This window comes from Prionailurus bengalensis, chromosome D4 (assembly GCF_016509475.1).
Source record: "Prionailurus bengalensis isolate Pbe53 chromosome D4, Fcat_Pben_1.1_paternal_pri, whole genome shotgun sequence".
Lineage (NCBI taxonomy): Eukaryota > Metazoa > Chordata > Mammalia > Carnivora > Felidae > Prionailurus > Prionailurus bengalensis.
The window spans coordinates 94,314,820-94,329,638 of record NC_057359.1 but is presented as its reverse complement, the minus strand read 5'-3'; the positions used below and the strand labels follow the sequence as shown (position 1 = coordinate 94,329,638).

The 14,819-nt window shown below is 47.9% G+C and overlaps 1 protein-coding gene across 8 annotated transcripts in view; it reads right to left on the bottom strand.

Moving 5' to 3' along the window:
• Positions 1 to 14,819, bottom strand: part of EHMT1 (euchromatic histone lysine methyltransferase 1) — a 154,034-nt gene that overhangs the window by 65,005 nt on the left and 74,210 nt on the right. For 4 of the 8 annotated variants that reach the window (XM_043565738.1, XM_043565743.1, XM_043565740.1 and 1 more), the window contains 4 exons: positions 12,659 to 13,215; positions 5,476 to 5,656; positions 2,771 to 2,928; positions 2,255 to 2,443 (listed from right to left, as the gene is read on the bottom strand). In XM_043565738.1, coding sequence (XP_043421673.1) covers positions 2,255 to 2,443; positions 2,771 to 2,928; positions 5,476 to 5,656; positions 12,659 to 13,215 — 1,085 coding nt within the window. The remainder of the gene's footprint in view (positions 1 to 2,254; positions 2,444 to 2,770; positions 2,929 to 5,475; positions 5,657 to 12,658; positions 13,216 to 14,819) is intronic. The other 4 variants (XM_043565739.1, XM_043565744.1, XM_043565741.1 and 1 more) reach the window with 1 other exon arrangement.

Here is a 14,819-nt window from a genome sequence, read left to right as displayed (position 1 = left end):
TCCAAGAAACATACAAAAGGCTGGTTTTTCTCATTTAAGCTGTTAATCTAGTAAGTCCTATCAACAGACTCCCTGTCATAAATCAGTGTCTTCTTGGGGGGAAGCCCCACCTTCTCTACGATCACTATTATGTGAATATACAGTTGTATCTCACCAATATTGTACTTAGGATTAAAAGTGAATTTGGCCTCAGAAGAAACTAGCATCCATTCCCCTCGTTCTCTATTTTCTGGAACACTTCACATAAGAACCCTATTACTGTGTATTAGCATTGCCGATCTATTTAGATTTGTTCCTGTCATCTTATTTTGTTTTCCACTTGGCCACACTTTCCTCTTGATTCTGCTTCCACTTGTTTCCTGATTCTTTTTGTTGGCTTGATATCCAGTTAATTTTGTTCCTTTATATCAATGTGTAGAGTTATTTGCTGTTAGTCAGTGTCTAGATTCTCCCTGGAAGAGGAGAACCTCAATCAAAAACAGAATCCACGGGGTGCCTGGCTGGCTCAGTTGGTGAAGTGTGTGACTCCTGATCTTGGGGATGTGAATTCGAGTCCCACATGGGATGTAGAGATCACTTAAAAATAAAATCTTAAAAAAGAGAGACAGAGAGAGAATCCAGAAACAGAGTTAACTCCATATGCCATATGGTGTTCGATAAAGGTGGCATTTCAAATCAACGGGGGAAAGAAACATCAGTCAATAAATGGTGTTGACGTCGTGTGGCTAACCATTTTGAGGGAAGCTATGGGACCCTGACCTCACATTTTGTCTAAAAAGCTTTATTGAGATAGAATTTATATACCATAAAATACACCCATTTTGAATGTATCTACCTCATATTTTATCCCAAATCAAATGTATGAGTCAAATATTTATAAAGAATGAGACCAATGAAGTATAAGACAGCTTACATTAACTTATTCAAAATCACCATTAAGAAAGGTCCGCTTATCGTAACTAGAACACAGAACCCAGAGATCATAAAGAGACAGACTAGTAGCCGTGGCATCTGATACAAGAAAACAAACTCCCAAAACTCTGAAAGCTGGAGGGACATACTTTACACGTGCCAAAGGCTGTATCTACACAGCACAACACTTTGACTCAAAGTGTAAAAAGATGATCAGCAAAATTATAGATTTCAAACAGGTCATTTTTTCAATGAACTCACCTGGCACTTCTCTGCCTACCACAAGTTTTAGAAACCTCATCAGATACGACAGCCCATCTTATATAAAGATGGTCCAAAGTTCTCTCCAAAAAGTAGGATACACAGATCAGCAGGATCACACCCATCTGTGACCGCCTGATTCTCAACCCCTCCTGGCCCTCCTCCTCTACTTCATCCCCCTGAGAACTACAAGCACAACGCAGGCCCACAAGTCAGCATCTGCTCAGGAACTGGGTTCCGCCCGGCTCCGCGCCCAGTGCCCCCGGAGACTCTGCCTGGTGCCGAGCTCCGCGGCTGCCTGCACGCAGTGCCCTGTGACTGAGCTGACGTACTGCCACCTCCCAGAGCACATCCTTGGGTGGACACGGAGGAATCGCGTCTGACGAGGACATGCCCGGAACACCAGGATACAGCCGGTGTTAGCGGACTGCACATAATCGCTCCACAGGCCCGGTCGGCAGCCCCGATTGCTCACTCCAACCAGGACAAGAGAGGCCTCCCGGTGTCAGCACCTCCCCTGCAGGAACACCGCACCTGTGGCGCACCTAGGACTTCGCAAGGTCGGTCACGCCAAGGCCAGCGATAAGCAGCCACCACTGGCACGCAGTCTGCCATCAGTGTATTCCTGTCCATCCAGAGCCCAAAGAAGCTCCAGACATTTACTTCAGAGAGTGCTGTACAAGAAGACAAACACTCATCTGATGAAAATAAGTCCAAAACTTCGAGAAATAGAATGCAAAGACCTTAAGTCAGAAGAAAACAGGGAAGGGGTGCCAGGGTGGCTCGGTGGGTTGCGCGTCAGACTCTGGATCTCCACTCAGGTCATGATCCCAGGGCCCGGACAGAGCAGGGCCTGCTCACGATTCTCTCCCTCTGACCCTCCCCCACTCACATGCACACTTGTGAGTGCGCGCTCTCTCTCACTCTCTCTCTCTCGCTCTCTCTCTCTCTCTCAAAATAAATAAACTTTTTAAAAAAGAGAGAGAGAAGAAGAAGGAAACAGGGAAATGACTGGGGCTGAGAGGGCCAGACTGCCCCTCTCAGGACCGTAAGCCCTCCCCGAGAGGAGAGAAGGGCCTACCTTCTGGGTGCGGTCGGCCTCTGGCACAACCCCCTTAGAGGTCCTGCTGTCCTCCGTGGGGAACGCGGCGGCCTGCTCAGCCCCCTGGTCCTCGTCCTCATCCAGCTCCTCCGACTCGTCCTCCTCCGAGTCCAGCTCCAAGCTCTCCCCATTCACGTGGAGGGTGCTGGCGCCCAGGTCCTTGTCGCCCTGGAACACGGGCAAGGGCACATCTGTCACTCAGAACCCCAGCATCAAGAGCAACCTGCCAACTCCTGCCAGGGTGTGGCCTGTGGGGTGGGATGCAGAGACCCTGCCGCTGGGGAAAGGGCCAGGAAGGAGGAAGGGATGAAGAGGCAGGGAGCACTGGGCAGGAGGCTGTACCCCAGAGCGAGGCACCTCAGAGCCTAGGTTCCTTCAAAATGGACCGAGGTCATCAAATTACCGACAACCTCACATGGTGCTCTCGTGGCCAAAGAGGTCCTGACAGAGACGTGGGTTTCCAAGCACGTGTGCAACCAACCAGGCACGCCTTACCTTAGAGCCCACAGTGGAATGAGTTATACTCTTAAACATCTCAATCACCGTCCTCTGTTTTAATACTTTGGTCTTTTTCTTAGGAACCAGGCTATAGGTTCCCATTCTTCGTTTTTTCTTCCGAGATACTGCAGCTGCTAAAACAAAAGGCAAGCAAGCTAAAAAAAAAAAAAGTCAAAAGGGGACAAGAGAGGAAAAAGAAATACCATTCAAATGTTTTTTAAAGGTAGGTGATAATTCACAAATTCTGATTACCAAAATCATCAGCTTGCCACAAAAGTGACAGGCATTTCTTGTTTCAAGTGGCACAGAGAAAGCTGCTAAGACTTTACAGATCATTTGTTTTGCTCACAATAAACACTCAGCCCTGTGCACGGCCAACACTATGAGCCTACAGCAAGCAGGCATAAGTGTAAGGGCAAACCCACCGCCCACCAGCAGCAGGGCCCTGGAGCGCCCTCCACACTTGGTCCCCAGCCTCTGGACGGTCCCGTCTCTAGCACCGGTGCGGCTGCACGAGAGAGGCTGAAGGGGGGAAGGCGGCCTTGCTGCCCATCACTGGAGATGGGTCCAGTCTGCCTCCCTGAGACTCTGCTCCTCACCCACGACGAGGAGCACACGGCACAGTCTCTAGATGTGTCCGCCTCTAAAGAGAGTGTGGCCATGCAGCATAGGCCACCGTCATTCCCTGGACCGTTTCCCAGCACCTTCCACCTCACCAAGCAGTCCACCAACCGAAGGGAAAGAAGTATGTGAAGCAAACCACACAGGTACACGAGGTCAAGGGAGACACAGGACAGGAAAAAGCAAACGTCTGGGGGTCTGAGGTTTCCAGACAACAGCTGGGGCTCCTGGGGACTGAGGACTCCTAAGCCTGTTCTGAATAAAGCAGCTCCAGGTTGACTTGTTTTATAGAATGAGGCTGTTGGGGCCCCAGGTGGCTCAGTCAGTTAAGCATCCAACTTCGGCTCAGGTCATGATCTCATGGTTCATGGGTTCGAGCCCCGCATCCGGCTCTGTGCCAACAGCTCAGAGTCTGGAGCTGCTTCAGATTCTGTGTCTCCCTCTCTCTCTGCCCCTCCCCTCCCCACTCTGTTTCTCTCTCTCCAAAAATAAATAGACATTAAAAATTAAAAAAAAAAAAAACAGAATGAGGCTGTCTATAATAATTTTTTTCTTTTTAAGTTCTAGGCTTTAAAAAAAAAATCTGAAAACCACTCTTCTAAAGGGCTATAAAACCTCTATTCCATTCCATTTTTGTTCCACAAAGCAGAGGAAAAGAGCATTGGAAAAGCATGCAAGAGCGTAAACTATGCCACAGTAAGGGTCATGCAGACAGCCCCACATGTGGCATTGAGGACACCAGGCGTGCCTCAGCCCTAGGCCAAGGGGCACACAGGACACTTGAGACAGTCATCCACGCAGCCCTGCACCCCACTGGGGTGGCTCTGAGCGCATAACTGGTCACAAGGAAACACGGCTCTGTCCTTCCTGTGCTAGAACGGGGTGACTGGTGCCAGGCACAGCTGTGCCCAAGCTGAGACGGAGAGTAAGATGCACTTTGCAGCCACTGAGTCTGCTTGGCCTTCCTGTTTGTGCTACGACAGGATGGGAAAGGAACGAAGCTCTGGGGCCAGCACCACAGTAATTTAAAATACTGATGGAGAGAAAAGACCAGCTCCAACACTCCCCCCCCCCCACTCCCCCCCCTCCTCGGGAAAATAGCACAACGGGGCAGAGGAAGGAACGAGGTCTGAAGAAGAAAGTAGACAGAGGCGGTCTACCCGGACAAGGTCACAGAGAGCTGTATCCACACGTGCCCCACTCATCCCAGCAGACCTGACCAGAGGCAAGGAGCACCCCCCACCCCACCCCAGCAGGCTTTCTGCAACTCCTATGACACTGACAGGTGCACCATCTGTCCTGTGATAAGGCAAGGCGGCCATGGTGGTACTTCCCTCTGCAGGAGACACTCCCAGGCACAGAAGTTGTGGTTTTGTACCCTTCCCAGGAGGTGATATCAGAAGTGCCTGATACACAGGACAACCTCAGAGAAAGGTCCTTTCTGCACTGGGGAGAGTCACCTCATCTCTGTAGGAACTATTGGTGTCTCAGAGGCTCCAGAGGGAGGCCCCTTGCTCGAGACACGCTCACCCCAGTATACTCCCTGTGGGGCGGCTCCTGCAGCCCCACCTCTTGCAGAGGCCTGGATAAGAGATCAAATGTTCACCTACTCCCTCAATTGACCATGGACAGAAGCAAGCTCAAATGAGTGAGAAATGCCCATGGGAAGTGGCTGATCACAGAATCAAACCACCCTTCTCTACAACCTTACCCCAAAGGTCTCCCCAACACACTGTTGTTTCCAACAGCACTTAATTTATAAACTGGGGGGCAGGGGGAAGTTCTCAAATCTAAAGTCTTCTATCCAATCAGAACAAGGGGGGGCAAGACTTAATGAAAACAATCTTCATTTTGAGATCGAAAACAGGCATAAAAACCAACGTCGGGATTCAACAGGTTTCAGAACAGAGGTCTGACATCCCTCTGCAGGTTTACGGGTGAGCAGAGAAGGGCCCATCGACCCTGACCCCACTCCTCTACAGCACACATGCATTCACAGTCAACAAGTTTCTAGTTTCGAGAGGTGCAGGTTCAGCACACACACTCAGAGAGCAGAGACAGTTGTCAGGTCTCCCTATTACCTGTCTGTGACTTTGTGGTGGCCACGTAGCACTGATTTTGAGGTAGTGATTGATGAAGGGGTGGGAAGGGGGGTAAAAGCTGCTGTCGTCCAAAATCAGAAAGGTTTTTGTTGATCTCCTCTTTTGGCTCCTCATGATCTCGAGCTTCTCGAACTTCTCTGGGATCCTTACTGGTTGCATGCTTGAAAACAAAGACAATTAATAACTGTAATTACACACAAGCAGATCGTCACTGAAACAACATGCCCCCAAAACACCGTTCCTTTCCCCCATAAACTTGCCTTGACCAAGAAAGAAGATAAAGTACAAAGCCTGCCGCCATCAGAGGGCCTGGCGCTGGTGCACGTGTGCCAGGCCACCCCTTGGATGACGTGGGCCAACATCTGCAAGCTCAAAATGGTGTTGACAAGAACGAGGAGGAGAAGGAGTAGAGAAAAGCAGCGACAGTGACTGTATGTGGCACACAAGCCCTGAAACGTTGTCTACCTGGTCCCTCACAGGAAGAGTCTGCTAACACCTGATTTAGGTAAATGTATTGGTTATGGAAGTGCTTTCACGGCCTATCATTTTCAAGGCTGCCCTTGCAACATCCTCCCCAACCCCAATGGCACAACAGATACCCATGCTACATTTTTTAACTTATCTTTTGCTCACAGTTTTACCAATCTCCCAAATCTGTTTTCAGTCTCAGCCTTCCAAGACTCTGGCAGCCTGCAGTACTGTCATCAGCCCTCATCCTGATTAGCAATGTTGCCTTAGTTCCAGACTGCCTAGACACAGCTAACCCTCTCCCCTCCATCTACTTCCCTAAAATCACCTGCAGCCTCGAAATACTTGGACCTCATATCAAATTCCATTTAACCAAGTTTTGTTATGCATGCAGTAAGGGCAATAACAGTGAAGAAAGAAGCATCCTTCGACAGTGCTGGGAAACAGGATCTCCACATGCAAAACAACAGAGCCGGACTCTCACCACCCGCTACACGCAAACATTAGTTCAGAATGGACCAACGACCTGAACTGTAAAAAAACTCTAAAACTCTTAGAAGAAAACACAGGAAAAGCTTCATGACACTGGATTTTGCAGTGATTTCTTGGATATGATACCAAAAGCACAGGCAACAAAAGAAAAATCAGATAAATTAGACTTCTTCAAAATTAAAAATTTCTCTTCATCAAAGGATACAATCAACAGAATGAACAGGCAACCTATATAGAATGGGAGAAAGTATTTGCATATCACATACCTGATAAGCGATTAATATCCAGAATACATAAAGAACTCCTACAACTCAGCAACAAAACAAACAACCTGATTAAAAAATGGGCAAAGCATCTGATTACACAGTTCTCCAAAGAAGACATTCAACATGAAAAGATGTTCAACATCACTAATCTTCAGGAAAATGCAAATCAAAACCATAGTATCTCCTCACACCATTAGGATGGCTACTATAAAAACCAAAAACTGTCTATTATACCTCAATTAAACACACACACACACACACACACACACACACACACACACACAGAAAACAAATGTTGAAAAGGACATGAAGAAATTAGAACTCTTGTGCACTGTTGGCGGGAACATAAAATGGCAGAGCCGCTGTGGAGAACAGTTGGGCAGTTTCTCAAAAAGCTAAACATAGAATTACCATGTGATCCAGCAATCCCACTCTGGATATATACCTAAAAGAATTGAAAACAGAATCTCAAAGAGCTATTTGTACACAGTTGTTCATGGCAGTGTCATTCACAACAGCCATGGGGCAGAAGCAACCCAAGGGTCCGCTGACAGGTGAAAGGATAAACAAAATGTGCTCCGGCCACACCACAGAATATTAGCCTTAAAAAGGAGGGAAATCCCAACACCTGCTACAACGTGGATGAACCTGGAGGACACCGTGCTGAGTGAGGACACCATGGTGAGTGAGATGAGCCCGTCACAGGGGGACACATCCTGTAGGAGTGGACACTCACAGGAGGTCCTGGAGGAGTCAGAGCCACAGACATGGAGGGGGTGGTGGGGTGGGGCTGGGGGAGGGGAGGGTCCATGGGTAACAGGACAGAGTCCAGTCTGGGAAGATGAACACGTTCTGGGGACAGACGGAGGGACGGCTGCACGACAACGTGAATGCGCTTGATGCCCCTGCCCTTAAAAGTGAACCTGCTTGGGGCGCCTGGGTGGCTCAGTCGGTTGGGCGTCCGACTTCAGCCTAGGTCGTGATCTCTCGGTTCATGAGTTCAGGCCCCGCGTAGAACTCTGTTGACGGCTCGGAGCCTGGAGTCTGCTTCGGATTCTGTGCTTTCCTTTCTCTCTGCCCCTCCCCTACTCATACTCTGTCTCTCAAAAATAAATAAACGTTAAAAAAAAATTTTTTTTTTAATAAATAAATAAAAATTAAAATTAAAAAAAGTGAGCCTGCTTGGGAGCATGGCCAGTGGCTGACAGCCCAAGGGGACTTACATGGCTCAGCGACCCTGTGTGCTTGTAGCTTGGCTGGGAATGTGGCTCAGCCCTGGAGCGCCCTTCCTTCCTCTCCCAGCCCTACCCTCTTCCCCACCACCTCCACAATTAACCTGCCCTCGGCACACAGTTACTACCCACATGTAACTTGTCAGCTCTGTAAAATTCTTCAGTCTCTCTCAAACATACCAGATCTGTCTCTGAAGTCACTGCTGGAACACAAGAGTCAGAGAATGTTCCTTTCTGTCTCCTACAAACTACCACGCAGAATGTGCAGCCACAGTAACTCTCCGCCTCCACCAGCTAATACAGGCAAATGCAATAGATGATTTTACAGTATACATAAACAGGAAGCAAAAATTAAACCTGAGGAGTAAACAGTCATATGAGGCTAATTCTCACTTTGGCCCAAAATCTTTAAGATATTATTTCTGAAAATCTGAAAAAAAAAAAAAAAAAAAACAAGAGCTGCTGAACTTAGGTGAAAATTCTAGACTACCAGGGCTCTACTATCAGACAAAAGCAAAAAAGATAAAAGAGACACGATCTGCTTCCCATGCAGGCAGGATAGTGTCTGACTTCACGGAGGGGTGCCCACTGCTATGACAGAGCCTTGAGCACCCAGGCAGCTTAGGCCTCCCCCTCGCAGAAGGGCAGTCATGGGCTGTGAAGAAGGTTACCGGCATCGCCACAGACTAAACAGAGTTTGGCTCTTGCTGGCCCTCCCTGCCCCCGGCACTCTGCACGTCGCCTCTCCAGTTCTGCCTGGAGGCCACTCCCTGAGCCACCAGCCAGGCCCATGTTGGCTCAGTGTGAGCTCTCTCCTTCCAGACACTTAATTCCAGGGGCAACTAACAAGGACCTGCACGACTCTGTCATTCAGAACTGCCTCTCTAACCAGGCTGAGGGCTCCAAGAGCAAGGCCACATCTTTTTTCCAGAACCTAGAGAATACCAGTGGCTGTGTGAAAGTGGACAGGGAGAATGTGGGGACAGCAACACAAAAGAAGGCTAGGGGACCACCATGCTGAGGCACAATTCAACTAGACTAGTGTCCTGGTCTGCAACACAGGACACAGTAACGAGCGCTTCAATGCAAGGGAAAAAGGTTCCACTTTCTCTGCGCAACAGCGAACAAGTCTAACCCCGTGCTGGCGTTTTCTGACGGTACCAACACTGCATAAGAGAGAGCCTGCACTGCCAAGGGACATAGGCCGTGTGGTGAGAACACGCCTTCAGTTTTAACTCTTACAGAGAAAATGGGTTTATTATCACATGCCTGCAACACTCATCACTGGAATGATTGATTTTAAAACAATTTTCAATAAAACATGGTCTCCTAAGAAAACCAAGTAAGACTGAACTGGGTTTGTGGGGCAGGGAACCCCAGGGGCAGGAGAAGCCAGGTCTGGAGCTAGGAGGCTCCATATCAGAGGGGACTTCGGTGACCCCACCGGCACAGCTCATCTTGTTGCTAAGTCACTGTGTCCTCCTTCCTCCCGTCGGAGCTCAGAGACAGAGGAAGCTTCCAGGTGTGCAGCAGGCAGGGGTGGTCTTCAGGAAATGCATTTCTGAAGTCTCAAAAGTCTTTGGTCCTCTGTCCTTACAACTGACCAAAATGATACGTGTGTCAATCAACTGCACACCACTAACAATTATACTAGTTCAGTGCACAACTAACATTTGGATAAGCCTGCACAGTCAAGAAATTTCTTCAAGTTAAATTTCATTTGCCTTTTTTTCCTTAGAGGAATACATTCGAGTGACAATAAAAGAACCTCAAGAATAAAAATATACATACTGGAATAAAATCCTGGAAGTAGGAACAGAATAAAAGTATAATTTCAAGGAGATAAACAAATAATATAAAATTTCAGACATGCATTTAAAAACGGATAATGGTAAGCCAAAAAATGGCAGGCAAAAATAACGAACATCACCCTGAACCTGGTATCTAATACAAACACTAAAAATGGACCATATATCTAAAGTTCACATAAAAATAAAAAACTTTCTTAAAAACTACAGAAAATCTTGTTACCCAGGGCTAGGTGGAGAGTTCAAAGACACGATGCCAGAAGCACAGGCTGTAAAAGAAACACGATGATGTGGATTTGGTCAGAAGGAAAAACTTCTGCTCCGGGGAAAACCCTAATAAGAGGGTGAGGACGAGCCGCAGAGAGAGCGAAAAGTCTGTAAACCGATCCATGGCAAAGGGCCCACACCCAGAACTCTGAAAGCTCACTAAACAATTAGTTGTAAGATGGGCAAGAGGTATGAGAGACATTTCACCAAAAAGGACACATAGATGTCAAATAAGCACAGGAAAAGATGTCCAACATCATCAGCCATGAGGGGAGTTCAAACTAAAATCATGATGAGGTACCACAGCTACAATAAAAACTAGCGGCAATGCCAAACGCCAGCAACGACGTGAGAAATTTGACTGCTCATATACCTTGCTTCCGGGAATGTAAAATGTCGTAGCCTGTCTGGAATCTGGTTTGGCAGTTAACTTATAAAGCTAAATATCGAACTAACATATGACCCCACAATTGTACTCCTGGATATTTAATCCAGAGAAATGAAAATTTCTGCCCAAAAAAATTCTGTACATAAATATCCAGAGCAACTTTATTGTAACAGCCCCCAAATGGAAACCCCCAAAAGCCATTCAATCTGTGAGTGGTTAAGTTCTGGGACATCCACACCACAGAAAACCCTGCAGCATGAAAAGGAAGGAGCCACTGACACAACGTGGCCAGTCTCATTGGAGCTGAGCCGCTCTCTAAGTCTCCACCTTCTTACAGAACACCTGACGTGACGTGACTGTGGAGACAGAGAACAGGGGCTGGGGACAGGGTGGTTAGGGATAAAGGGGGACCCTGGGGAGCTGTTTGGTGCTGGGTGTTCACAGAAATCGACATTGTGCTCTAGCTGCATAAAATGCAGCCGGAGAGACCGGGTGAAGGATATATGGGGGTCTCTCTGTACTACTTTTGCAGCTTCCTGTGAATTCCTAATTATTAAAAAAAGTTTTTTTTTTTTTTTTTAAGTTTTGGGACATATACAAGAATATTGCAAAACATGGAAATCAAGTCAGGGCCAGCAAGTCTGGGAGGGGTGAGGCCCACACTCTGAGACACAGGAGTCAGGGGATGCCCAGCCCTGGCAATCCTAGAGCAGGAATCATGCGGCAGCTATGGAGGCCCAGCAGCATGGGGCAGTCAGCAGTCCAGCCCCACCTAGTGCCCATGGCTCCCGACAATCACTGCAGGCAGGCTACAGGAAATGCAACAAAGCTCACAGTCAGGCAACATAAAACCATGGAAATAGAGATGAGCACACACCTGGGGAGAAAAATCAACACAAACAGGAGGCACTGAGCCCAAACAGGACTCCCACTTGAGGAAATAGGTCTTACAACAGATTAGAAGGGGCGCCTGGGTGGCTCAGTCGGTTAAGCGTCCAACTTCAGCTCAGGTCATGATCTCACAGTTCGTGGGTCCAAGACCCACATCAGGCTCTGTGCTGACCACTCAGAGCCTGGAGCCTGATTCGGATTCTGTGTCTCCCCCTCTCTCTGCCCCTCCCCTGCTTGCGTTCTGTCTCTCTCTCTCTCTCACTCAAAAATAAAATTAACATTAAAAAAATTTTTTAAAACAACAGACTATAAAAGAATCTAATGGCTTTTGAAGGATAAGACAAAATACAACTAAATAAACTAACTGGAGATATTAGGTATGCAAAAAACTGTCAAAAGTAAAATCATCATGATATAGAATGAACAGCAAGAAAGTAAAGTGCTAAAGAAGAAATCAAAGCTGGAAAACACATAAGGAGCCATCTGAGGAGACAGAAGACCCCATGTCCATGTCAAGAGCTCCACAGAAAGAAAAGCTGTGCAAAGCATTTTTCTAGAACTGAGGAAAGACACACATCTCACACCAACAAGGCCCAAGGGGACAGGCCTACTCATGCAACTCCGGAAGGTTACAGAGAGGAAATCACACATGACCCACTAATGACAAACAGTCAGACTCACCAGCAACGCCTGGTGCAAGAAATCCCAGGGGAACTAGACCTAGAGCTCATCCCCAGCCAGATCAACACAGAACTGGGAAGGCAAAACATGAGTATGGACATTCTGAGAAAACGCAGCAGGCACGGGCACCGAATACTCACTTGTGGCAAAAGCCACCTCACCCAGCATGACACTGGGATCTCGCTGCTTGTTCCCTGCTCCCAGGGGCCTACCATGAAAACAGGGCGTGTCATCAGGATGTCCCTCGTCCCTACCCTCTGTCACACCAAGAAGCTAACCAAGTTCCTGACTACTTCTCTCCAGAATCAGTGCTCAGCCTTCCTGTGCTGGAATGCAAGCCCCAGGCCCAAAGCAGAGGAGGAGGTCTCCACACAAGCATCTGATGCATCTGGTCTTAGCGGGCAACAGACACCCAAAAGCAGCACAAAGCCCCGAAGGCGGGCTGGGAGGGGTCATCTGCCGGTGGTTCACACCTGAACTGTCAGCAGCCTTTCCTCATCTTCCCAGGCCCACAGACAACCACCTGTGGGGCAACCACTGCCATTTACTGGCCTTTCTCCTTCACGAACAGAGTCCGTCTGCTGTCACCGTGACAAAAGCGAATACAAACAGGAAGGAAACAGCACAACAGACACGAGAACAGCCCCGTCCCGACGAGGATCGCATTACCAGGCCCAGGATGGATTTTGGCATGGTCTTCCGTGCCCTGTGAACCTTGACGTCGGCACCAGGGCCCGAGGGCTTCTTGTCCTCCGTGTCTTTACTCGCTTCCGCAAGCTTGGCCGGTGCTGTGGCTGGCGTCTGAGAAAAAGCACTAGGAGTCCTCCCTTTGCCGGAACCTCCGGGAAGGGTTTTTGCAGCATGACCAGGAAGCGAGGAAGCCAAAGTGCTGGTAATCCGCATGGGCTGTTCCTGCAGGGGTGGTTTATTCAAGAAGTACCCATTGCTCCCGATGACAGAAGTCTGTGTGAAGTCATCTGTGTTGACGTGGTTTTGCTTCCCCGTTTCACTGTCTCTGTCTGAAACCCCATTTTCAGCTATTCGAGCTAGTTTGTTGGTACCGTCCTGTGGGCTGACCGCTGTGTTCTCCTGAGTGTGCTGGGCTGCAGTCACGTGGCTGCTAGCCTCGCTCTTTCCACAGGACCCATTAGCTTCGCCGTCTGAGGCCAGGGGGCCCTCTCCTCCCTGCTTCTCCGATGAGCCTCCATCGGCTGCCATAGATATCTCTGTGAACAGAGGAGACGGTGTCAGAGGTTGTGGACCTGCCCTGCCATGACACGACCCACACAACAGTTACCATTTCTCTGGGTAGTCTACATAAAGCTATCCAAGGGAAAATCATTTCATGTCATGTACACAAAGATTTAAGGTCAGAGTAAATGTAAAATGATGTGTTAGGGGCGCCTGGCTGGCTTAGTCAGAAGAGCAAGCTACTCTTGATCTCAGGGTTGTGAGTTAAGCTCCATGTTGGGTTAAAGAGATTACTTAACAATAAATTTAAAAAGGGGTGCCTGGGTGCCTCAGTCACTTAAGCATCCAACTTCGGCTCAGGCCATGATCTCACGGCTCCTGAGTTTGAGCCCTGCAACAGGCTCTGCACGGACAGTTTGGAGCCTGGAGCCTGCTTCAGATTCTATGTCTCCCTCTCTCTTTGCCCCTCCCTAGCTCATGCGCACATTCTCTCTCTCTCTCTCTCTCTCTCTCTCTCTCTCAAAAATAAATACTTTAAAAAATTAATTTAAAAATAAAAATTAAAAAATCTTTTAAATCTAAGAAAATAAAATAAAATGTCTTAGACATTAATTTTGGAAGTTAGTTGGTTAAAGTCCAGAGAAGGCCAAACCCTGAACAGGAGAACCTGCCCTGAGCTCAGGCATGCTGGCTATCTGTCCATCCTGTGTGGGAGGTACACTAAGGGCCTGCAGTCCTGCCTTGGGGGACACAGTGTAAAACCAGAAGCACAAGATAAACACTCCTCAAGATTCCAAAATATTACACGGATTTGCATATCCACCAGGAACAAACACACCACTGTAAAATAAAACTGTTTAAAGATAGAAAGGTTTCAGAAGTAGCTTCACAAGAACAAACTTAAAGAAAGTGGGTAATAAACCAGAAAAAGGGCCCTATTTTCAGTATATCAGTCAGAAAGCCCATTACAAACCTCTGGACTACAAGCCTATTCTCTATAAGAGCTCGGTCTCCCAGGACAGTTCTGACAGACCTTGTCTGGGACCAGTTATATATAAATGCCCTTTAATATCAGAAGATCTACAAAGATATGTAACCTCATGGCAGACCAAAGCAGAAAGCCCATGACTACACCATGGATGCAGAAAGAGCTTCGGTCAAGTTCAAGACTCTACCCATCCCAGTCCCTTTACTCCAATAACTCTCACGGGAGACCCCATCATTATGATACTGTCCGTCCCTCTGCCCTACAGTGTCAGGTCTGCAAGGAGAGTTCTGTCTGTCTATCCACGACATGCCTGGAGACAGAAACAGAGCCTGGGACACAGTATGAGCACGGTAAATACTTCCTAAATGATTACACAACTATAAATTAAGGGTTTTCATTTAAAGTTTATTTCCTTATTTCTGAGAGAGATAGGGAGAGAGAGAATCCCAACCAGGCACCGTGCTGACAGCATGCAGCCGGGCGTGGGGCTCACACCCACAAACTGTGAGATCAAGAGTCGGACACTCAACTGACTGAGCCGCCCAGGTGCCTCTCCACCACCTTATTCTACAATATAGAGGAAAGAACAATTTTCCCCAACACCAAAGTAAATTATGAAAAAGAACAGCAAAGGCACAGGGAGACAGGTTC